Source organism: Lithobates pipiens, unplaced genomic scaffold (assembly GCF_037356315.1).
Source record: "Lithobates pipiens isolate NorthernLeopardFrog02 unplaced genomic scaffold, aLitPip1_a1.2 Scaffold_16, whole genome shotgun sequence".
NCBI lineage: Eukaryota > Metazoa > Chordata > Amphibia > Anura > Ranidae > Lithobates > Lithobates pipiens.
In genome coordinates, this window is record NW_027507748.1 from 338970909 (window position 1) to 338997528 (window position 26620).

At 43.4% G+C, this 26620-nt stretch overlaps 1 protein-coding gene across 1 annotated transcript in view; it reads right to left on the reverse strand.

The window, feature by feature from the left end:
* EPHA10 (EPH receptor A10) overlaps positions 1-26620 on the reverse strand; it is a 943825-nt gene that overhangs the window by 277415 nt on the left and 639790 nt on the right. The window contains exon 6 of the mRNA XM_077481808.1: positions 1109-1233. Within this exon, the coding sequence (XP_077337934.1) occupies positions 1109-1233 (125 nt within the window). The remainder of the gene's footprint in view (positions 1-1108; positions 1234-26620) is intronic.

Genomic DNA, 26620 nt, shown 5'->3' on the forward strand with positions numbered 1-26620 from the left:
TCACAGACCCGTGAATCACGGGGGGGGGGGGGGTTTCTTAAAGGGGAAATGTCACCTTTTTAGTAACCCTGCATCCTACTCCCTGTCCTAGGACTGTGGCTTTCCGGAAAGTGCAGACTAGTGCTCAGTATTCCCTTCGGTGCCATGAACAGGTCGCTGCCTCCAGGCGGCCAGCCCTCATGCCCAAAGTATGTGTAGGCAAAGTCAAAAGGCCAGAGAACTGTTGTAGGCTTGTTATGAGCTGGCTTGTTGACAACATTTTTCTCTTTTTTGTCTGTCAGCCCTTCCAGGTCAAATCGTCTCCGGGATAAAAGAGACCCTGCCAGGCCACAATGTGGGCACTCGTTCTCTAGGTCTAGATGCCATGACTCCCCATCTAGGACAGATTGATAGAAGCACAGCCACTGGCTCCTGCTGCTGCCAATCAAATCCAATGACGTGGGCGCCAGGGGGCTGGGCCGAGCCCTGCATTCTGTGTCTATAGACGCAAATTCTGGACTCAGAAGTGCGCCCGCAAGGGAAGCACTTCTCCAAGGGGGTTATCAGATGTGGGGAGGAGCTGCAGGAGCTGCCGGGGGACCCCAGAAGAGCAGGTTCAGGGCCACTCTGTGCAAAAGGAGCTGCACAGTGGAGGTAAGCATGACATGTCTGTTTGTTTTTTAAAAAGGCCTTTACAGTCACTTTAAGACCTCACAAAAGATCTAAACCATCCCCAGTCTGCAAAAAACTTGAAAGAAAAAAAGTTTGAGCAGTGATTTGCTATACCATTTAACACTGAACTTCAGCATCACAAATGTCAATGTCAAATGGTTATAATTTAGAAACAAAATAGTTTACAATTAACATCAAAATGGGACAAAAGTGCAAAAGAAAGAAGTTATTTTGCCAAACTTTATAAATGAAATAAAAAGCAGCTGAAATGAGAAGAAATAAAACGTGCACCAGCGTCAGAGTAGTTTATGGCAAAGTATGACTTTTATGAAATGCTGCAATCACCTACATACTTACAAGCCTCTAAACCTGCAGAAAAATATTTTCTTTTATGTTGTATTAGCAAATAGTCTGTTGGGGCAGTAATGGCACTGAAAATAAGAAAAGCTCAAAATACCTTTTCATAGTACTTGATCTCATACTCTGTGTTGTTGATGAATGGGAAAGCAGGCTCCTGCCATGATAAGGTGATGCTTTTTTGATCCACTCTGTCCGCCCGAATGTCAGTGATCAAAGACAGGGCTAAAAAGATGAGAGCAGAAAATTAGCCAAAGTTGCAAATGAAACATGTGCTTATACAGAATATCCATTTAAGCAAGACTGCATTAAACCAAAATAATTTCAAACTGATGTCACCTATCACCCTTTAAAGCTTTTTAGACTTCTGTTCATCAGGTTTTATAATATTGGTATGTAACTCAGTAATGCCCCGTACACACGAGAGGGATTAAGTCTGACAGACCTCCAAAGGAGTTCCGCCGGAGTTCCGACGGAGTTCTGGCGGACTTTTCGACCGAACGGACTTGACCACACACCATCACACCAAACTCCGACGGAGTCGAACGTGATGACGTACGACTGGATTCGACGTAGGAAGTTCATAGACAGTAGCCAATAGCTGCCCTAGCGTCGGTTTTAGTCCGTCGGAGTAGCACACACACGAGCGAATTATTCGAAGGGGACCGGGTCCGGCGGAGTTCCGTCGGGAAAATTTGAAGCATGCTTCATTTCTAAAGTCCGTCAGACTTTAGCGAAGCTAAAGTCCGTTGCAGCCCACACACGATCGGATAGTCTGACGGACTCAGTCCGTCGGAGTTTGGATGTCGAAAAGTCCGCTCGTGTGTACGGGGCATAAGACTTTCAGTGCCTGTCATTGCACATGTTATAGCTGACAAACAAAAAAACACAGTCCAGAGATTACCTGGCCACGCTTTTTGTTTTCAGTAATATTAGCAATTTAAACAAAGTTAAAAATAGAATTCCAGGTTTCAATTATCCTTAACCATTTGCTTACTGGGCACTTAAACCCCCCTCCTGCCCAGACCAATTTTCAGCTTTCAGCGCTGATGCCCTTTGAATGACAATTGCGCGGCCATACAACACTGTACCCAAATGAAATTGTTATAGAACTTTCTTTTGGTGGTATTTAATTACAGCTGGGAGTTTTATTTTTTGCTAAACAAACAAAAAAAGATGCAAAAAAAATAAATAAATCATGTTTAATAGTTTGTTATAACAGTTTGCAAACAGGTCATTTTTCTCCTTCATTGAAATGCGCTAATGAGGTGGCACTGGTGGGCACTGATAGGCTGCACTGGTGGGCACTGATAGGCATAGTTAAGGCGGCACTAATAGGCACAGATAAGGGAGTACTGATGGGCAAAGATAAGGTGGCACCGATAGGCAAAGATGGGCACAGATAAGATGGCACTGATGGGTGGCACTGATGGGCGGCACTGATGGGTGGCATGGGTGGGTGGCACTGATAGGTACCACTGATAGATGTGACTGATGAGCACTGATAGGTGGCTCTGATAGGTGGCACTGCTGGGCACTGATGGGCGGCACTGATGGGCACTGGTCGATGACACTGATGGGCACGGACATGTGGCACTGAGGTGGAGCACTGTTGTTGAGGCAGATTGTGGGCACTGATAGGTGGCACTGTGGGCACTGATGGGTGGCACTATGGGCACTGATGGGTGGCACTTTTGCCTATACTTAGGTGGCACTGACAGGGGGCAGGTGGGCATTGATGAGCTGGCGCCAGCTCGCCGTGATTGGGACTGAAGTCCCTCTCATGGCCGCTGGTGATTACCGGCTCTGTTGTTATCACATTATCAGCTGTCATTAGCTGACAGCTGATCATGTGGTAAGGGGTCGAGATCGACCCCTTACTCCGATATGTGATCAGGCGAGTCTCATAGATTCACTAATCACAGAGCGTGCCGTAGCCGTCATTTGGCTATAGCGCAGATCTCTAGCGGTTAAAGCAGTTGTAAACCACAGGTGATAAAAAAACAAATTCCCTGCAAGGCAATGTCATAATGTGCTAGTATGCATCGCATATTAGCACATTATGATAGACTTACCGGTACCTGAGAACGAAAGCCCTCCAGTGCTGCGCTGTCACCACTTAGATGGCTGACATCTTCTCCCGTCTTTCCCGGGTCTGCGGCCTCCAGCTACATGAGTGGCTGGGGATGCGATGACGTCACTCCCATGGATGTATGTGGGAGCCGCCGTCTATGACATGGGCTATGAAGGAACGGTACTGTAAGTGCTGAAGATGTCATTGGCTGCATGAACTCTGAATATCTTCTAAACTGTGTGAATTCAGGAGATATTCACAGTACCTACAAGTAAAGCCCCGTACACACGAGAGGGATTAAGTCTGATAGACCTCCAAAGGAGTTCCGACGGAGTTCCGACGGAGTTCTGGCGGAGTTCTGGCGGACTTTTCGACCGAACGGACTTGACCACACACCATCACACCAAACTCCGACGGAGTCGAACGTGATGACGTACGACTGGATTCGACGTAGGAAGTTCATAGACAGTAGCCAATAGCTGCCCTAGCGTTGGTTTTAGTCCGTCGGAGTAGCACACACACGAGCGAATTTTTCGAAGGGGACCGGGTCCGGCGGAGTTCCGTCGGGAAAATTTGAAGCATGCTTCATTTCTAAAGTCCGTCAGACTTTTGCGAAGCTAAAGTCCGTTGCAGCCCACACACGATCGGATAGTCTGACGGACTCGGTCTGACGGACTTTGGATGTTGAAAAGTCCGCTCGTGTGTACGGGGCTTTAGCCTTCATATAGGCTTGCCTGTAATTACAAGTGGTAGTACAGAGTTTACTACCACTTTAAGGCCACATGCATACGGGCAGAAAAAACGGCACGTTTAGATGCATTTTTCTTTCAGTCACTGAATACAGTTTTATTTCAGCTAATGTATGTGTCCATGCACATTGTGGCATTTAGGTTTATATTTTAGATCTGTGTTTATTGGTAGTGATGGACGAACTTCCGACGGGACGTTTCGCGAACGCGAAACGCGAACGGGCACAAACGTTCGCGAAAACGACCGTTCGCCGCGGGCTCCATTGACTTCAATGGGAGGCGAATTTCGCAAACCTTTAGGTCGAATTTGCGGCCACGGGGTAATTATTAGGGGGTAGCACGTAGTCCCACCACCTGGACAATAGCATAATACATGTATGAGGTGAATTTGGGATCGATAACTACAAGCATTTTTTTTTTATTTGGGAAATTGTTCTGACAATTCAGGACTATGGAGCTAATGAAGGCAATGGAGGAGAGGGAAGGTCAGGGACCAGGGTAGGCAAACAAGAGGGTGCAGGAGATACAGAGCACTGACAGCAGCACCGTAATACAGAGCACTGACATCAGCACCGTGACATACAGCGCTGACAGCAGCTCCGTGACATACAGCGCTGACAGCAGCTCCGTGACATACAGTGGTGTGAAAAAGTGTTTGCCCCCTTCCTCATTTCCTGTTCCTTTGCATGTTTGTCACGCTTAAGTGTTTCGGAACATCAAACCAATTTAAACAATAGTCAAGGACAACACAAGTAAACACAAAATGCAATTTGTAAATGAAGGTGTTTATTATTAAAGGTGAAAAAAAATCCAAACCATCATGGCCCTGTGTGAAAAAGTGATTGCCCCCCTTGTTAAAACATACTATAACTGTGGTTGTCCACACCTGAGTTCAATTTCTCTAGCCACACCCAGGCCTGATTATTGCCACACCTGTTCACAATCAAGGCATCACTTAAATAGGAGCTGCTTGACACAGTAAGGTCCACCAGAAGATCCTTAAAAGCTACACATCATGCCGAGACCCAAAGAAATTCAGGAACAATTGAGAAAGAAAGTAATTGAGATCTATCAGTCTGGAAAGGGTTATAAAGCCATTTCCAAAGCTTTGGGAATCCAGCGAACCACAGTGAGAGCCATTATCCACAAATGGCGAAGACATGGAACAGTGGTGAACCTTCCCAGGAGTGGCCGGCCGCCCAAAATTACCCCAAGAGCGCAGCGACGACTCATCCAAGAGGTCACAAAAGATCCCACAACAACGTCCAAGGAACTGCAGGCCTCACTTGCCTCAGTTAAGGTCAGCGTTCATGCCTCCACCATCAGGAAAAGACTGGGCAAAAATGGCCTGCATGGCAGAGTTCCAAGGAGAAAACCACTGCTGAGCAAAAAGAACATCAAAGCTCGTCTCAATTTCTCCACAACACATCTTGATGATCCCCAAGACTTTTGGGATAACATTCTGTGGACCGATGAGACAAAAGTGGAACTCTTTGGAAGGTGTGTGTCCAAGTATATCTGGCATAGAAGGAACACTGCATTTCATAAAAAGAACATTATACCAACAGTAAAATATTGTGGTGGTAGTGTGATGGTCTGGGGCTGTTTTGCTGCTTCAGGACCTGGAAGACTTGCCGTGATAAAAGGAACTATGAATTCTGCTGTCTACCAAGAGATCCTGAAGGAGAATGTCCGACCATCTGTTTGTGTACTCAAGCTGAAACGAACTTGGGTTCTGCAGCAGGACAATGATCCTAAACACACCAGCAAGTCCACCACCGAATGGCTGAAGAAAAACAAAATGAAGACTTTGGAGTAGCCTAGCCAAAGTCCTGACCTGAATCCTATTGAGATGTTGTGGTATGACCTTAAAAAGGCCGTTCATGCTCGAAAACCCTCTAATGTAACTGAATTAGGACAATTCTGCAAAGATGAGTGGGCCAAAATTCCTCCAGGATGCTGTAAAAGCCTCATTGCATATTATCGCAAACGCTTGGTTGCAGTTGTTGCTGCTAAGGGTGGCCCAACCAGTTATTAGGTTTAGGGGGCAATCACTTTTTCACACAGGGCCATGATGGTTTGGATTTTTTTTCACCTTTAATAATAAACACCTTCATTTACAAATTGCATTTTGTGTTTACTTGTGTTGTCCTTGACTATTGTTTAAATTGGTTTGATGTTCCGAAACACTTAAGTGTGACAAACATGCAAAGGAACAGGAAATGAGGAAGGGGGCAAACACTTTTTCACACCACTGTACAGCGCTGACAGCAGCTCCGTGACATACAGCGCTGACAGCAGCTCCGTGACATACAGCGCTGACAGTAGCTCCGTGACATACAGCGCTGACAGCAGCACCGTGACATACAGCGCTGACAGCAGCTCCGTGACATACAGCGCTGACAGCAGCTCCGTGACATACAGCGCTGACAGCAGCTCCGTGACATACAGCACTGACAGCAGCTCCGTGACATACAGCGCTGACAGCAGCTCCGTGACATACAGCGCTGACAGCAGCACCGTGACATACAGCGCTGACAGCAGCTCCGTGACATACAGCGCTGACAGCAGCTCCGTGACATACAGCGCTGACAGCAGCTCCGTGACATACAGCGCTGACAGCAGCTCCGTGACATACAGCGCTGACAGCAGCTCCGTGACATACAGCGCTGACAGCAGCACCGTGACATACAGCGCTGACAGCAGCTCCGTGACATACAGCGCTGACAGCAGCTCCGTGACATACAGCGCTGACAGCAGCTCCGTGACATACAGCGCTGACAGCAGCTCCGTGACATACAGCGCTGACAGCAGCTCCGTGACATACAGCGCTGACAGCAGCACCGTGACATACAGCGCTGACAGCAGCTCCGTGACATACAGCGCTGACAGCAGCTCCGTGACATACAGCGCTGACAGCAGCACCGTGACATACAGCGCTGACAGCAGCTCCGTGACATACAGCGCTGACAGCAGCTCCGTGACATACAGCGCTGACAGCAGCTCCGTGACATACAGCGCTGACAGCAGCTCCGTGACATACAGCGCTGACAGCAGCTCCGTGACATACAGCGCTGACAGCAGCTCCGTGACATACAGCGCTGACAGCAGCTCCGTGACATACAGCGCTGACAGCAGCTCCGTGACATACAGCGCTGACAGCAGCACCGTAAGCAGCCCCTGGAGGAAGTCAGCACAGCACAGGGATGGTGTGATCCCCTCATAATAAGAACCCCCAGGAGGAAGTCAGCACAGCACAGGGATGGTGGGAGCCCCTCATAATAAGAACCCCCAGGAGGAAGTCAGCACAGCACAGGGATGGTGGGAGCCCCTCATAATAAGAACACCCAGGAGGAAGTCAGCACAGCACAGGGATGGTGGGAACCCCTCATAATAAGCAGCCCCAGTAGAAATATGACACCGCTCAACCTCTTCAAAGAGGAGGGTAGGGGCATATAGTACGGTGTGCTTTTTTGGGTCAGGGAAGTGAGCCAAATGAATTAAGAAGGTCTGTGTGCTTGATTCCAAAAATTGTTTATAGACATATACATGGTCTACTGATCACATGTGTTGAATTCCTCCGAGATCCATGCCTCATTCATTTTTAGAAATGTGAGGTAGTTAACACTGTGGTGAGCTAGGCGAGTACGCTTATCGGTCACAATCCCCCCTGCTGCGCTGAACGTCCTTTCGGACAGGACACTGGATGAGGGGCAAGCCAACAGTTCGATTGCAAATTGGGCAAGCTCTGGCCAGAGGTCAAGCCTGCCCACCCAGTAGTCTAGGGGTTCATCACTCCTCAGAGCGTCCACATCGGCCGTTAACCCAATGTAGTCGGACACCTGACGGTCTAGGCGTTCCCTGATGCTGGATCCGGATGACACCTGTCGATGGGTCGGCTGAAAGAATGACCTCATATCCGAAGTCACCAACACATCTTCAAACCGGCCTCTTCTTGCAGGCGCTGTTGGATTGGTACCCGCAAATCCTTCTCTGGGAGTGGGAATTGCTCCTCTGCCAGCGCACGCAAAAGCAGAATGCAGCATTTCTCGAAGCAAGGCCTGGAAGTGCTGCATTCTGACAGCCCTCTGCGACGGCGGTAACATTTCCGCCATTTTGTGTTTGTACCGGGGATCTAAGTACGTTGCCACCCAGTACTGGTCCTTGACCCTCATGCTTTTTATACGGGGGTCCCTATTAAAACACTGGAGCATGAAGGCCCCCATTTGCACTCAAGCGGAAGGTATGTGGTGGTGGTGGTGTTGTTGGTGGTAGTGTCTTTGGGGGTGCACATAGCAGAGAGTGAAGAAGAGGGTGCAGATCGAGAGGATGAGGAGGGTGCAGAAGAATAAGGCTGAGTGAGCCACTCAACCAAGTCTGGTGCGTCCTTTAAAGTAATTGAACGCACCTTCTGCAACTTCCCACTTTGGCTCAAGGCTGTTGCTCCTGCCCTACCCCTACCACCCCTGCGGAAGGGCCTGCCTCTTCCTCTGCCTGTCATTTTTTAAATCACCCTGTGACAAAACTCTTAGTCCCTATACCGCTGAAGGACTGCTGCAGTATAGGGCAGCGGTCAGCAGTAGTGCACGGCAACCCTATGTATTGTGGACCGATAGCGGTCCTTACAGAACAGCAGACTGTAACGCACTCAGGCCTATGTACCGTAGCACCCTATACCAAGTTACCAGTCCTTATAAGAACTTTTGTGGACCAAGCAGGTTGTGTGTTAGTGATTAGCAGACTGTACGTCAGTCCCTATACCAATGAAGGACTGCTGCAGTATAGGGCAGCGGTCAGCAGTAGTGCACGGCAACCCTATGTATTGTGGACCGATAGCGGTCCTTACAGAACAGCAGACTGTAACGCACTCAGGCCTATGTACCGTAGCACCCTATACCAAGTTACCAGTCCTTATAAGAACTTTTGTGGACCAAGCAGGTTGTGTGTTAGTGATTAGCAGACTGTACGTCAGTCCCTATACCGCTGAAGGACTGCTGCAGTATAGGGCAGCGGTCAGCAGTAGTGCACGTCAACCCTATGTATTGTGGACCGATAGCGGTCCTTACAGAACAGCAGACTGTACTGCACTCAGGCCTATGTACCGTAGCACCCTATACCAAGTTACCAGTCCTTATAAGAACTTTTGTGGACCAAGCAGGTTGTGTGTTAGTGATTAGCAGACTGTACGTCAGTCCCTATACCAATGAAGGACTGCTGCAGTATAGGGCAGCGGTCAGCAGTAGTGCACGGCAACCCTATGTATTGTGGACCGATAGCGGTCCTTACAGAACAGCAGACTGTAACGCACTCAGGCCTATGTACCGTAGCACCCTATACCAAGTTACCAGTCCTTATAAGAACTTTTGTGGACCAAGCAGGTTGTGTGTTAGTGATTAGCAGACTGTGCGTCAGTCCCTATACCGCTGAAGGACTGCTGCAGTATAGGGCAGCGGTCAGCAGTAGTGCACGGCAACCCTATGTATTGTGGACCGATAGCGGTCCTTACAGAACAGCAGACTGTACTGCACTCAGGCCTATGTACCGTAGCACCCTATACCAAGTTACCAGTCCTTATAAGAACTTTTGTGGACCAAGCAGGTTGTGTGTTAGTGATTAGCAGACTGTACGTCAGTCCCTATACCAATGAAGGACTGCTGCAGTATAGGGCAGCGGTCAGCAGTAGTGCACGGCAACCCTATGTATTGTGGACCGATAGCGGTCCTTACAGAACAGCAGACTGTAACGCACTCAGGCCTATGTACCGTAGCACCCTATACCAAGTTACCAGTCCTTATAAGAACTTTTGTGGACCAAGCAGGTTGTGTGTTAGTGATTAGCAGACTGTACGTCAGTCCCTATACCAATGAAGGACTGCTGCAGTATAGGGCAGCGGTCAGCAGTAGTGCACGGCAACCCTATGTATTGTGGACCGATAGCGGTCCTTACAGAACAGCAGACTGTAACGCACTCAGGCCTATGTACCGTAGCACCCTATACCAAGTTACCAGTCCTTATAAGAACTTTTGTGGACCAAGCAGGTTGTGTGTTAGTGATTAGCAGACTGTGCGTCAGTCCCTATACCGCTGAAGGACTGCTGCAGTATAGGGCAGCGGTCAGCAGTAGTGCACGTCAACCCTATGTATTGTGGACCGATAGCGGTCCTTACAGAACAGCAGACTGTACTGCACTCAGGCCTATGTACCGTAGCACCCTATACCAAGTTACCAGTCCTTATAAGAACTTTTGTGGACCAAGCAGGTTGTGTGTTAGTGATTAGCAGACTGTGCGTCAGTCCCTATACCGCTGAAGGACTGCTGCAGTATAGGGCAGCGGTCAGCAGTAGTGCACGGCAACCCTATGTATTGTGGACCGATAGCGGTCCTTACAGAACAGCAGACTGTAACGCACTCAGGCCTATGTACCGTAGCACCCTATACCAAGTTACCAGTCCTTATAAGAACTTTTGTGGACCAAGCAGGTTGTGTGTTAGTGATTAGCAGACTGTGCGTCAGTCCCTATACCGCTGAAGGACTGCTGCAGTATAGGGCAGCGGTCAGCAGTAGTGCACGGCAACCCTATGTATTGTGGACCGATAGCGGTCCTTACAGAACAGCAGACTGTAACGCACTCAGGCCTATGTACCGTAGCACCCTATACCAAGTTACCAGTCCTTATAAGAACTTTTGTGGACCAAGCAGGTTGTGTGTTAGTGATTAGCAGACTGTGCGTCAGTCCCTATACCGCTGAAGGACTGCTGCAGTATAGGGCAGCGGTCAGCAGTAGTGCACGGCAACCCTATGTATTGTGGACCGATAGCGGTCCTTACAGAACAGCAGACTGTACTGCACTCAGGCCTATGTACCGTAGCACCCTATACCAAGTTACCAGTCCTTATAAGAACTTTTGTGGACCAAGCAGGTTGTGTGTTAGTGATTAGCAGACTGTACGTCAGTCCCTATACCAATGAAGGACTGCTGCAGTATAGGGCAGCGGTCAGCAGTAGTGCACGGCAACCCTATGTATTGTGGACCGATAGCGGTCCTTACAGAACAGCAGACTGTAACGCACTCAGGCCTATGTACCGTAGCACCCTATACCAAGTTACCAGTCCTTATAAGAACTTTTGTGGACCAAGCAGGTTGTGTGTTAGTGATTAGCAGACTGTACGTCAGTCCCTATACCAATGAAGGACTGCTGCAGTATAGGGCAGCGGTCAGCAGTAGTGCACGGCAACCCTATGTATTGTGGACCGATAGCGGTCCTTACAGAACAGCAGACTGTAACGCACTCAGGCCTATGTACCGTAGCACCCTATACCAAGTTACCAGTCCTTATAAGAACTTTTGTGGACCAAGCAGGTTGTGTGTTAGTGATTAGCAGACTGTGCGTCAGTCCCTATACCGCTGAAGGACTGCTGCAGTATAGGGCAGCGGTCAGCAGTAGTGCACGGCAACCCTATGTATTGTGGACCGATAGCGGTCCTTACAGAACAGCAGACTGTACTGCACTCAGGCCTATGTACCGTAGCACCCTATACCAAGTTACCAGTCCTTATAAGAACTTTTGTGGACCAAGCAGGTTGTGTGTTAGTGATTAGCAGACTGTACGTCAGTCCCTATACCAATGAAGGACTGCTGCAGTATAGGGCAGCGGTCAGCAGTAGTGCACGGCAACCCTATGTATTGTGGACCGATAGCGGTCCTTACAGAACAGCAGACTGTAACGCACTCAGGCCTATGTACCGTAGCACCCTATACCAAGTTACCAGTCCTTATAAGAACTTTTGTGGACCAAGCAGGTTGTGTGTTAGTGATTAGCAGACTGTACGTCAGTCCCTATACCGCTGAAGGACTGCTGCAGTATAGGGCAGCGGTCAGCAGTAGTGCACGTCAACCCTATGTATTGTGGACCGATAGCGGTCCTTACAGAACAGCAGACTGTAACGCACTCAGGCCTATGTACCGTAGCACCCTATACCAAGTTACCAGTCCTTATAAGAACTTTTGTGGACCAAGCAGGTTGTGTGTTAGTGATTAGCAGACTGTACGTCAGTCCCTATACCGCTGAAGGACTGCTGCAGTATAGGGCAGCGGTCAGCAGTAGTGCACGTCAACCCTATGTATTGTGGACCGATAGCGGTCCTTACAGAACAGCAGACTGTACTGCACTCAGGCCTATGTACCGTAGCACCCTATACCAAGTTACCAGTCCTTATAAGAACTTTTGTGGACCAAGCAGGTTGTGTGTTAGTGATTAGCAGACTGTACGTCAGTCCCTATACCAATGAAGGACTGCTGCAGTATAGGGCAGCGGTCAGCAGTAGTGCACGGCAACCCTATGTATTGTGGACCGATAGCGGTCCTTACAGAACAGCAGACTGTACTGCACTCAGGCCTATGTACCGTAGCACCCTATACCAAGTTACCAGTCCTTATAAGAACTTTTGTGGACCAAGCAGGTTGTGTGTTAGTGATTAGCAGACTGTACGTCAGTCCCTATACCAATGAAGGACTGCTGCAGTATAGGGCAGCGGTCAGCAGTAGTGCACGGCAACCCTATGTATTGTGGACCGATAGCGGTCCTTACAGAACAGCAGACTGTAACGCACTCAGGCCTATGTACCGTAGCACCCTATACCAAGTTACCAGTCCTTATAAGAACTTTTGTGGACCAAGCAGGTTGTGTATTAGTGTTTAGCAGACTGTGCGTCAGTCCCTATACCGCTGAAGGACTGCTGCAGTATAGGGCAGCGGTCAGCAGTAGTGCACGGCAACCCTATCTATTGTGGACCGATAGCGGTCCTTACAGAACAGCAGACTGTACCGCACCCAAGCCTATGTACCGTAGCACCCTAGACAGACCAAGTTACCAGTCCTGATAAAGAGCTTTGTGGAACAAGTGAGTTGTGAATGATTAGCAGACTGCAGCAGAAGGGCAGCAGTCAAGTATAATATTCTTTCTATATTTGGAAGAAAGAATATTATACGTGTACAAGCCTATTACCGTACCACTGATACCAGTCCTGAAAAGAACCTTTGTGGAACTAATAGTAACAGCAAGTCTTTAAAATTATCCTCACTGCCTGACAACACTGCTTCCTGCCTGTCCCTATACAAATTGGCAAAAAAGAGTAGGCTGGAACGATTAGCTGGAACAGCTCTTTTGTGGACCTGATAGTAACAGCTAATGATGATGATGATGATGATGATGAAGAAAGACTAATCTGGCTGAGCTGTCCCTAAAATAGCAGCATACAGCGCTCTGTCCCTTTATCTAAACTGACAAAAGAAACTCAGGCTGCTGACCTAACACCTATACCAGTCCTGAAAAGAACTTTTGTGTACCAAATAGCTAGCGTTTTCTCTGTCCCTACTCCACACAGGATCCTTTCCCTACAGTGACAGAAGAAAGAATGTAAAATGGCCACCGGATCGGGTGTATTTATAGGTTAGGGGGAATGTCCAAGTGTCCATGAGCTGTCATGTCTCAATTGGTTGTCCTGTAACACATGATAAACGTGTCACGAAAGGTTAAAGTTCTTGTATACATTAAACACGTAAGTCCGCCGGGGCGAACGACGGAAAAAGGCGTTCGAACCCGCGGACGGCGAAAGTCGGAAATTCGCCGCGAAACGACCGCCGGGCGAACCGTTCGGCCATCACTATTTATTGGCATTAAGAAAAAATGCCCCAAACCTGCATTCAGAGAGGCGCTTACAGGCATAAGTCATGTACATATAAACATAAGCACATGTCTCCATGTAATTAATTCCAGTGGCCAAAATAAATTTATATTCTGACCAACAGAAAGAGTTTATGTAGATACACATCTAAACACCATACACCTGTAAACGAGCGTTAATTTACAATTTTGCATCAAAATCAGCATATTTTTTTTTATGCTAGAATTTTTTGTTAGCTCCTGACAGAAATATCCTATGTAAATAGGAGTACTTTAATAAACCCATGAGCACACAGTCAAAATAGTTTTTTTGGTTCAGCTTGGCCCAAATAAACTATTTAACATGTATTTAAACCTGGAATTCTACATTAAACCAAAAGCCCTGCCTAAAAACAGCTTCTACAATTTCTGTGCAATGACCTTTTAAAAAAGACGTCTTGAATTTTTCTGACATCTTATTAAGCCCTGACCAAGTGTCAGCACCCTGTACAATAAAAATGACCTACTGCGATGGTGAACCTATGATATGATAAGCTATAAGTTGCCGGCTCGCTATCTTCTGGCAGCTGAACCTTGAACACTTGGAAGAGCTTGCCAAAGGAGCTCACACTGACCGACAGTGCGCATGCTTGGTAACGCATCACGGCACGTCCAGTGACGTCATTGCGATTAACGCCGTGCTCAAAGAGCATTCCAGCCCTCTTTCCTAGATCCTTCTACACACACAGTCAGCTTCCAGACCCAGCAGAGTAGTGTCACCAGTGGCACAGTACGCCTTGTGGTTCCACAGGAGGTTGGAATATATTATATGCCTATATCTGTCTACAAAAATGTGAGTTGCTCTCTTTATCCTTCTTTCTTGCATGCTTTTTTTGTTTTCCTGTTGTTTCTGCTATTCTGTCATCTTTCCTCCCTGAGTTAGGCACAGTTAAGTTTGCGCCGATAGGCACAGATAAGGCAGTACTGATGGTCACATATAAGGTGGCACCGATAGGCAAAGATGGGCACAGATAAAATGGCACTGATGGTGGCACTGATGGGCGGCACTGATGGGTGGCACGGGTGGGTGGCACTAATGGGCACTGATAGGTACCACTGATAGATGTGACTGATAGGGGGTTCTGATAGGTGGCACTGCTGGGCACTGATGGGCGGCACTGATGGGCACTGGTAAATGACACTGATGGGCACGGATATGTGGCACTGAGGTGGAGCACTGTTGTTGAGGCAGATTGTGGGCACTGATAGGTGGCACTGTGGGCACTGATGGGTGGCACTGATGGGTGGCACTGTGGGCACTGATGGGTGGCACTATGGGCACTAATGGGTGGCACTGATGGGTGGCACTTTTGCCTATACTTAGGTGGCTAAGGTTCCACAGGAAGTTGGACTATATTATATGCCTATATCTGTCTACAAAAATGTGAGTTGCTCTCTTTATCCTTCTTTCTTGCATGTTACCTGGAGACTGCTTCAACCTCCACCTGAGGCTTGCCCTAAGCTACAGACTTATGTTAGGGTTATGCTTTAAGTTAAAATTCTACTGAGATATATTCTGAAGTTTAACGTACAGTTTTTTTAATGGAATGTAGGAAATTTCAGCCCATCGTTCTCTAACCTATGGGGACAGTTTTGTTTTCCTGTTATTTCTGCTATTCTGTCATCTTTCCTCCCTGAGTTAGTTTCTTGTTATATATGCATCTGTTCCTATGGTTAATTATTTCTTGCTGAATAATTATTGTAAATTACTTTTTTTCCTGTTATGCACAGTATGTTTATGATGTGTGTAGAATTAAAAACAGGATACTGAACTTTTCCTGTTTCAAACTGTATATAAGACTGAGACACGGGAAATAAAAGTTAAGTTGACATTCAGCAGCGTTTGAGTTGAGTGTTCACTTCTGGAGCTGCTCCGAGGTGTCCGACATGTGGAATGGAATGATGCCAACAAAAGGTTAGGAGAGATTACATAGACAGATAATATAGAAAGAGATAAAACCCTTATGCCCCGTACACACTAGCGGACTTTTCGACATCCAAACTCCGACGGACTGAGTCCGTCAGACTATCCGATCGTGTGTGGGCTGCAACGGACTTTAGCTTCGCTAAAGTCTGACGGACTTTAGAAATGAAGCATGCTTCAAATTTTCCCGACGGAACTCCGCCGGACCCGGTCCCCTTCGAATAATTCGCTCGTGTGTGTGCTACTCCGACGGACTAAAACCGACGCTAGGGCAGCTATTGGCTACTGTCTATGAACTTCCTACGTCGAATCCAGTCGTACGTCATCACGTTCAACTCCGTCGGAGTTTGGTGTGATGGTGTGTGGTCAAGTCCGTTCGGTCGAAAAGTCCGCCAGAACTCCGTCGGAACTCCGGCGGAACTCCTTTGGAGGTCTGTCAGACTTAATCCCTCTCGTGTGTACGGGGCATAAGGTAAATAGATAGTTAACTTGTTGCAGTTCTGGAATAATCTTTTAGATAGAATAAAGTAATATATAAGGGAATATGGATATGTACCATTAGCTTGTTATATCAGATATATAAATCCATCAACTTATATATATAGCCATATAGACTTTTGAGAACATTTCTATCACCCGATGGACTGCCCATATGTGATCTCTCAGTTTGAGATTCTGTCTGATTGTCACATTTAGCTTTATGCAGATGGTGAAAAAAAGATTAACATTAGTTCGGGCAACTGTATGAGTTGTTTTTTCTAAACATAAACTTCAGTATTCAGGTTTATTTTCAGTGTTGGCACTTTGAAATAAATAAGCTGGTTTTATGTTGCAGTTTGGACAGTCGTGCTTAAAAAGGTTTGCCATCACTGGTATTGGGTGATAACAGTAGGTCCTACTTAATCTAAAGTCAGGAAAGTCAGATCTGCAAAGTAAAATTAAAATAAAGGAGGATTTTTTGCCTAACAAAAGTCATAGAAGACATACTGTATTGTGGTATGAGCAGTTTGATTCGTTACTTCCCTGGATAATTTACGTCTGAAATCTCGTATTCGAGTGCACAAGCCCGTATGATCCTTCGAATGTATATTCGTTTGGATCCATTACATCTGGTAAGCCTTTATCTTAAAAGGTGACGGGAATATCACAGGGTGTCTGCATGCTAGCCTCATTTAAAGAAGGTGGATGGTGACCCTTATCTCACGTTTGGATTGGATCAACATTTATATAGAGACTTTTATTTATTATTATTTTTTCTTGGACTTTTTTATACACTTATGAATTTTTGCACTTAAGGTGTATTTTTTGCACAGTTTATGATTTTTGTGTTTAATGTTTGGTTAAATATTGTATGACCACGTATCATTATGTATTAGGTCACTTATATTTCTTTTAGCGCTACACTATGACTTAATATTTGTTAATTATTCACTGTTTTATATCCTTGTGATTGTGTTAGCAGCTTTTTTTGGTTCTTTGGATAGCGCAGTGTCACAGGATAACGTTTTTTGACTATATACTGTATTGTGGTACCTACTCATCAGCAGGATGATTTTTTTATATGTCAAGAATGGAACAAGGTTCTCTGCTAAAGTGCACACACCACCAAATCCATCGTTATTTATATATAATAAGCAACTTATGCATATCAATGCAAAGTTCACACAGGAAAAAATAACATTTTGTGGCTCCACATAACACAATTTATTGAACAAACATCGTCAATACATGACATAGTCTTTAACAGGATGTTAAATATATCCTCAATAAATCTGTACTTAGCATACATTATGAAGATATTGGCAACTGTTTGTTTTCAAGAAGCATTTAATCTTCTCTTCTATATTCTGCAAAGGCATTGACTAAGTTAATCGTATTTAAAAAGTAAAGAATAAACAAATACCCAGCTTTGCTAATTTGAGAATTGTGACAGGATCTATAAATGAATACTTATTGAATTAGGGAAATAGTGCTGCAACACATTTGCTCTTCCAATACTGACTTGGTAAATCAGTAGACTGAAAATAACAGATCTGTTGTCTTTTCAGTTGAGATCTCAGCATTATGAGATCTTGGTGCCAGGGAGGTGAAGTCTATCTTTTTCTTACTAGTAAGAAAAAGACAGACTTCACCTCCCTGGCCAATGGAACACATTATAACATAAGGGAACTCATAACATGTAATCGCACCCATGTCACGTATATGATAGAGTGTCCCTGCCACAAACAAGAATTACATGTAAGAATCCGAGAACATATAACCAATATAAAAAACTGATTCAACAAACACAGTGTCTCAAGACATTTCAGGAACTATCACAATAAAGATCCTACATGTATGATTTTCTATGGAATTGATAAGATCAAAGGACATTGGAGAGGGCAAAACAAGAGAATCAAAAAATCCCAGAATGAAACAAAGTGGATTTTCCAACTAGATACCCTCCAGCCCACACGACTAAATATAGATGTAGATCTGCACTGTTTTTTTAACTCATTTTTAGTACAGTAGCTGTGTTTTTTAACTACATTTTGGTAGAATAGCTGTGATTATACCGGTATATGCATTTTTCTCAGTTATTAATTCTTAATGGCCATTCCCTTGAATCATTATGTGAACTATTTTTGCAGGAAAACTTAAGGCCATCTGTCCATCAGCTGAAGCTCAACAGAAGATGGGTGTTGCAACAGGACAACGACCTAAAGTATAGAAGTAAATCAACAACAGAATGGTTTAAACAGAATAAAATACACCTTGTGGAGTGGCCTAGTCAAAGTCTTGACCTCAACCCGATTGAGATGCTGTGGCATGACCTCAAGAAAGCGATTCACACCAGACATTCCAACAATATTGCTGAACTTAAACAGTTCTCTAAAGAGGAATGGTCAAGAATTACTCCTGACCATTGTGGATATCTGATCTGCAACTACAGAAAACGTTTGGTTGAAGTTATTGCTGCCAAAGGAGGTTTAACCAGTTATTAAAACCAAGGGTTCACATAATTGTTCCACCTGCACTGTGAATGTTTACATGGTGTGTTCAATAAGAACATGGTAACATCTAATTCTTTGTGTGTTATTCGTTTAAGCAGACTGTGATTGTCTATTGTTGTGACTTTGATGAAGATCAGATCACATTTTATGACCAATTTGTGCAGAAATCCATATCATTCCAAAAGGGTTCACATACTTTTTATTGTAACTATATTTTATTTGGGTAGGCATTGTACTTACAATTAAGGGTTGGTATGAATAATATCATTTTTTGGTAATTTTGATTGGAAATACAAAAACATTTGTCTTCGGTTGTCTTTAACTAGATTTCATTTATTTATTTATTTTTCGTTTGTCTATATCTAATGATCTTTATAAATACATAGACAACCTAAAAGAGCAACGACTATGAAATATTAGAAATTTCGGTCCGATTAATCTTACTAAAATAAAGTATATGGGAAAGCTAGTTCAGACTCCGGTCTGTAAAATCGCATCAAAAATGGCCACCATAATTATGTAGGTCATGGTGCATTATAAAAAGAAGGTGAAGCAAGTGCGGATGTACGCTCCAGATGACGTCAGAGTGCCGAAACGCATAGGGTGAAGTAAGCATACATTCTTGCCTCACTTCCGGTCATCACTGTTAGTGTATCGCAAAATGTGAGTACATTTCCACATTTCTTTTAATTGGAATAAAAGTTTTATAAAGTTTTAAATAGTATTACACTATTGGGGCCCTTCTCTCCTTTTATATGGTAAACAAGTGGAACACCAATTGAAGTATCCTGGATTGGTTAACCTTAAAGGTGAAAAACAGTGGCAAATTCTGTGAATGTCTCATACCCCAGGAGGGGGTGAAATTTCTGGTGAGTGCAATCACAATAAGAGAACAGAAAAGTCACGTATGCTTTGATCATTTTGGGAAGAGGATTTCAAACCAGCTTTTGAATTTCTTATTACTTCTCCACCAGCACAAAGCACTTTATGAGCACAATTATTGAAATTTAAAGGGAAATTATTCCTAATTTGGACTTTCATTTATTTATTTGTACTAATTTTTATTCAAATTTCATCATGCATTTTTTCACTCTGTCACCTAATTTTTAGTTTTCAGTTTTATATATTTTTATTCACTTCATTCAGGATTGATGTCCACCAATATGATTTTTTTTACACATAACTGTATTTAATGTACTAAGCAATTAAGGTTTGAGCATTTTGTGTAAACTATTGACAGCACATATTTTAGCCCCTAGGTGGATGAGACTTGACTTTACAGAGACTACATTATTGATTTTAATTTTTATTTAGATTAGACTACATTGTATGAATTGAATGTGCAACGCCACATCTACTTTTATTTTCTTTCACTTTTGCTTACCCCACCCAGGTGGGTGTAATTAGTAAAGGCAGCAGTTCTCCTGATTCTTTTCCTCTTCTTTTTTCTTTTCCTATTTTCTGTTTTTTGCTGGTACTTTTTCCTTGCACAGAATCATACACATTTATTTTAAAGATTTGAAGGAATCATGCAATGTACCAACAGGAAAACTATACATACAGGCAAAATGCATGCCCACAATCTAGGCGTAGATGAAAAGATCCAAGCTATTCTCTTAAATTCTTATAATAATCCCCAGCTGTTGCAACTAGAATATCCCCCTGATATTCAAACAAGCTTATAACAAAGCTGAATGCAGCACTGAATCGTAAATGTGCCAAAAATATAAACATTACACCACTCAACGAATGATGAATTTAGCGACAACAATCTATGTGAAAGGTGCCAAATTATATTGAAGTTATACAATGCCAAACCCCTGCAACAAAAATAACACCCTGATGTGAAAACAATCATATAGTAAACCATTGCCTCCAGTTTTACTATATTATTGTTTGCACATCGGGGGATATTTTTGTTGCAGTAGCTGGGCATTGTATAACTTCAATGTAATTTGGCACCTTTCACATAGATTGTGGTAGCTATATTCATCATTCGTTAAATGGTATATTTTTTATATTTTTTAACATGTTCACTGTTTAGCACTGCATTCACTTTTGTTATATAAAAAAAACACATTAGAAGATGGCACAAACACAAAGTGATAGATAAAAAGTGCAGTGCTGAATTTTTAATTGGAATTATATGTAAAGATGAAGCACTGATCTATCAACTTTTAAAGTGTTTGTAAACTTTAGTTTTTAAAATAAAACTAAAAATAACAAACATGTTATACTTACCTGTTCTATGCAAGAGTTTTTCTCAAAGCAGCCCTGATCCCCCTTTTCTGGGGAGCCCTGCCCGTGCACCTGGCTCCTCCCCTTCACAGGGTGCCCCTACAGAAAGCTGCTTTCCATGGGTGCACCCATGCAGGCTCACTGCTGCGTCCACTGATGTAGTGGGATTCGGCCCTGCCCCCCGCTCATGTGTCACAGGATTTGATTGACAGCAGCAGGAGCCGATGGCTCCTACTGCTATCAATTTATCCAATGAGGGAAGAGATAGTGGCTGGAGCCACTGCACTCGTGCACAACACTGGATCAGATCGGGCTCAGGTAAGTAAAAGGGGGGTCTGGAGTTACGGCATAGAAGGTTTTTTCTATGCATTAAGGGGAAAAACCTTGTGGCTTTACAACCACTTTAGCTGTAAGTGCATGCACTGAATACATCTTTTGTATTTTTGTAGATCCTCACTATGGAGAGTCTTTCCTTTGTTTCATGATGCTTGTTTACTGAACCAACTTATACATACAAGTGGTATCTCTTGTGAGAGTAATGCCCCATACATATGATCGGACTTTCCGACAACAAAACCATGGATTTTTGTTCGAAGGATGTTGGCTCCAACTTGTCTTGCATACACACGGTCACACAAATGTTGGGAAACAATTAAGAACATGGGAATGTGGTGTCGTATGAGACATACAACGAGCCGAGAAAAAGGAAGTTCAATAGTCAGGGCTCCTTCTGCTTGATTCCGAGCATGCGTGAACTTTTGTGCATCAGACTTTTCTACACATGATTGGAAATTCTGACAACAAAGTTTTGTTGGTGGAAAATTTGAGAACCTGCTAGCCAACATTCGTTGGCAGAAAGTCCAACAACAAATGTTCGATTGAGCCTACACATGGTCAGATTTTCAGCCAACAAGCTCACATCCAACATTTGTTGTTGGAAAATTTGATTGTGTGTACGGGGCATTACAGTCAATGGAAATAACTTGGTTCATGCCTGCAAGCTGCGATACTGCCACAGTGATTTCTCTGGGTGGATTATATCATGTGTGATAGCCCCCCCTCCCCCCGCTTGCTGCACTGGGTGGTGTGCTGATTTACTTTGATCTGAAGGCTTTTGAGACTCACACTTACCTTCTGTTTTTCTTTGGTAAGATCACATTTCCCTTTTCATTGGGACTTACAGTATATGTTTACTTTCTATGATGTTTATTTTTATATCATTTTGAAATATTATTTGCACAATTTAACTGAGATGGAAGTGGGTCACATTTTACATGTTTTATAAATGTGCATAATCTATTATTATTTCACTTTTTATTGGTAGACATATAATTAAAAAAAATGTTTAATGTGTGCCACCAGTGCAAAACAAATTGTGTATCAAAAAATTGTGTGTTCAAAAACGAATAAGTGGTTTTCTGCAGCTAAAGTGACTTCACTAGAAAGTAGAAGTGTATATCAAATAAATCTATAGGTAGTTGTGCTAACCAATACATATATTATTTGTGCTCAGATATAACATATCCAAACAAATTATGATATCCAAACATTAAAGTTCAACACCACTGTGATAAGTGCCAAAAACAAACATTTTCATATTAATCAAAATATCAAAAAATTAGAAAGTATTTCAAAAAAAGTTACTCCATGCCAATACTCTCTTGCATATAATTGTTTATATGGTGATTCACCTAGAGTAACAGTGACTATATCCACCACCATCCAAAGTTTGCACTCACCAGATGCCCATATAGTTAGATCCTGGTCAATTTGTGGATCTTTAGTTCCCTGTTTAGATCTTTTCCAGTGACACCAGATATGTACAGCGATATTCCTATTCAATTCACATATTTTGGTCTACTGTGTATCTGGGTATCGTGCGAGCTGCTGTATAAAGTTTAATATTTGGCCCCACTGTGTTTTTTTCTTTCCTTTTTAACAAACACAGAGTAAGCAGACAGACACAGCAAAACAGATATAGATGGACCAGTTATCACAGTGAGAAGTACCAGAAGACACATGGCTGAATTCAGACAGATCTGTGACAATAGCACTCTTCCCTATTTAATGGCAATAAATATAGACTGTATGTATGAAATCTGGTAATGACTAGAGATCAGTGGAAACTGATTCCACCTTTGATTTACTACCCCTATCTATCAATGTGCATTTTATAAATCCACAGAAAATTATGTAACATGCAGCTTTACAAATCTGATGCCCTTGAATGTCAATGCAAATAAAACAACTGATAGGTCAACTGATATATCAGTGATTTGCTTGTCTCCAATGATGTCCATGTCGAATGCTATCTCTAAGGCTGCTGCTATGACCAATTAATTATCTTGGCAGAATTCTATTTGTTTTTCATCCACCTAATTTCTTATTTCAAGGACGACCTTGCTAGCTATTCCCTTTATTTTTGACAGCCAGTTTTAGCAATCCAGTTACCAGTGTTCAACACAATGTACATGTAGCAGTCACATGTAGCATTTTTAACACATGCAATTTGAGAATAACTTGATTATTAAATTATAGCTATGGGATTAGTGTTTTTTTTTCCTTCTTCAGTGGACCGTGTTTAGTCCGATCTCACAATGGACTGTGTTTTGACTGATATTGCAGCCCATTACCTACCCATCTTGTGTGACACTGCATAATGCAGATGCCAGGTTCAGTGATATTTGCTAGCCAATTGACTGCAACAAGGGAACCATCCAAAAGTGGTAACATTTAATGTAATTAAAACAAAACATTTTATGGATTTCAAGTTTCAACAACTATAGGAGGAGGTTAGTGGCAATGCTGAGAAAATAGCACCAACACATATTTCAAACAGAGAGAAGATTAGCTGTATGTTAGGGCTTTAGCAATAGCAAAAGGAAATAAAAAGGTATAATAATAATAATAACAATAATAATAATCCATCTGAATATAAAATCCCAGAAAATAGTAGAGGGCAGATAAGAAAACATAAGCAACCGGAAGCAGCCATTAGAATTGGCAAAATAAGCTATTTCCTAAAATTGAGTGAAGAAATCACAGACACAGACAGCCTATATTTTCCGGAACTCCAGCATCTATGCAAATGATTCCTGAAGCAAAGTAATTTAAGTGCATACACACTCCAACAACTACACTTCTCTTATTGGCTCCCTTTTGCTCTTAAATATATTATTGGATGCATTTTAATGTATCTGTTTGATAAGTTCAAAAAATACCCGTTGATCCTACCAAAAATCCAGTAGGCTTGTAACTTTTTTGTGCAAATCTGGAGAAGTGTTATAACCCCACATCAAGCTCACTTCTGTGAGCTACTAAACACCTCCCATCTATGTTATGGAGATGAGTAGAGAGATTTACTTAAGACAAATAGACTTTTTCGCTTTGTAAAGGAATTTTCACTTATCTTAGCAAATGTGGTAAGCATTTACTTTGCAAAGAATATCAAATCATGAGTAGGGAAAAAAAGAAGGTATGTTTTCTTGCATACTATTGGATGATGCAAGTCATCAAAGCTTCACCTCGTTCATTAAGCTGAGGGAAACCCACTTGCAAAATGAAAATTTCCCAACAAAGTGAACAGTGTCTTTATATTAGATATAGCAAACTCCTGGCCTCCTAGGTTAACTTTCTTTGCTCCTCCATATATATATAGTAAGGTGAGTGAGCGAGGTCCCCCTAAGACAGTGGAGCTGATTTACAAAGCATTTGCACCATGAGTAGCGGTGCACGCTAGCGCAATAGCCGTTTTTGTATTCACAAAGCATTTGTGCATGTAACACAGCGCAATTCCCCATATACTATCATGTTGCCGGTGCATGGGTGGCTGCAATCTGTGTGCGCACGGCATCTTCAACTCAGAATTAAAAGAAGCTGGAAGTGCCAAAATTATGAGGCTGATGTGGGGTGATGTGATTAAGTATAGATATGACTGTCCAAGTAACAAATATGGCCAAAATAGGACGGAATATAAACATTCTCTGAGCAAGCCTGCTGCATCTGCAAATACACTGGAACTGCGTGAGATCATTTTATGCACTACACATGTGCAAACGGCATTTGCGCCGGTTCAAGTGCTCTGGTTCACTGCACTGGCAAAATCTTAGTAAATGTCAAGTCATGTAGGTTCATTTGCATAAGTTGAACAGGCGCACCTCTCAACTTGACTTGAGTTGGTTCACTTCTATGGGTTTTTTAAGGCTATTTGCACACAGGTCATGTTAGCATTAAGAAAAAAAAATGCGTGTCTGGTATGGATATGAAGGGGAACCCCACGCCAAAAAAAATGGTGTGGGGTCCCCCTCAAAATACATACCAGACCCTTATCTGAGCACGCAACCTGGCAGGCCGCAGGAAAAGAGAGGGGGGACGAGAAAAGAGAGGGGGAACAAGAGAGTGCCCCCCCTCATGAACTGAACCATACCAGGCCACATGCCCTCAACATTGGGAGGGTGCTTTGGGGTAGTGGCCCCCCAAAGCACCTTGTCCCCATGTTGATGAGGACAAGGGCCTCATCCCCACAACCCTGGCTGGTGATTGTGGGGGTCTGCGGGACCCCCAGATCCCCCCCCGTGTGAAATGGTAAGGGGGTACAAAAGTACCCCTACCATTTCACCAAAATAGTGACAAAAGGGTTAAAAATGACAGGAGACTGTCTTTGACAAGTCCTTTATTAAAGTCTTCTTTCCATGCATCAGAGAATCATGTTAGTAAATCAGCCCCAGTGTGTTACAAGCTGGATCACCAAGTAAAAATAAAGGAAAAAGTACTTTAACAATAAAATTAAATGTAGTGCAACCACCACATTTAAGGATGGGTAAGCTGTAATATAACAATTATTTGTTGTTTAGCTTAGCCATTCTTGCTTGCTTTTTGGGAAAGAAAAATACTCTGGCAAATCAGGACAACATAGAAAAGATATACGGTAATCACAATCTCAAAAGTTTGTATAGGCAGAGTTGAAATCCTGCAAAGGCTGAACAATGAAAAATCTAAATTTCTGAACTGTAGATTTAAAGAAAATCCCAGTGCCCTAACTGATAAGAACAATCAGTCAAACTGAAAGAGGATACAACTATAATTGAAAAGGTAACACTGAAACAAAAAATCTCAAACATTATAAATATAACACACAAAATAAAGGATGGACTTACAGAAAAAGACCCTGAGATTGGAAAGGATTGAAGTAAAAAAGAAAAGGGAACAGCAGAGGGTAAGGTAGGTAGGTAGCTTTGCTGACTCTATGAACTCAGAAACAATTTCTGACAGGCAAGGGTAGATTTACTAACCATTAATCATAATAAGTCTGTGCCTATAGGGGGAAGAGCTAAAGAGGCATTTTTTTTCCTGTAAGATTTGCAGCCACACATTTTTTCCCATCATGTATAATACAATTATCATATACAAGCTTACTTATGCATTGTCAAGTCAGGTTAGTGTGCCCTCCAATGATGGAAATTGCCGCTGACAGTCAGATTAGACTCATCAAAGTCCATAAGGTCAGGAAGTGCTGAAGTCAACTAAACATCAACAATGACTATGTACATTGAATTGAACTAGAGCAAGCATCATACACCGCAGTCAAATAAATCAAATGAAAAAGGTGAGATCTGGTTGTTATGTATGTTATGTTGCATTTTAAACAAAAATATTATGACTGTAGCCTGTTTGTAAGGTTGTGCATTGTACAAGGAAGATATGTTTTTTCATTTGCAATTAGCACAGGACATGTTACATTTTTAGACTCTTAATAACTTTAAGCACCATCCTCGTACATGAGCAAAGACATGCTGGTAGGTTAACTGGCTTCTGCCTAAATTGGCCCTAGTATATGAATGTGAGTTAGGGACCTTAGATGATAAGCTTCTTGAGGGTAGGGACCGATGTGAATGTACAATGTATATGTAAAGCG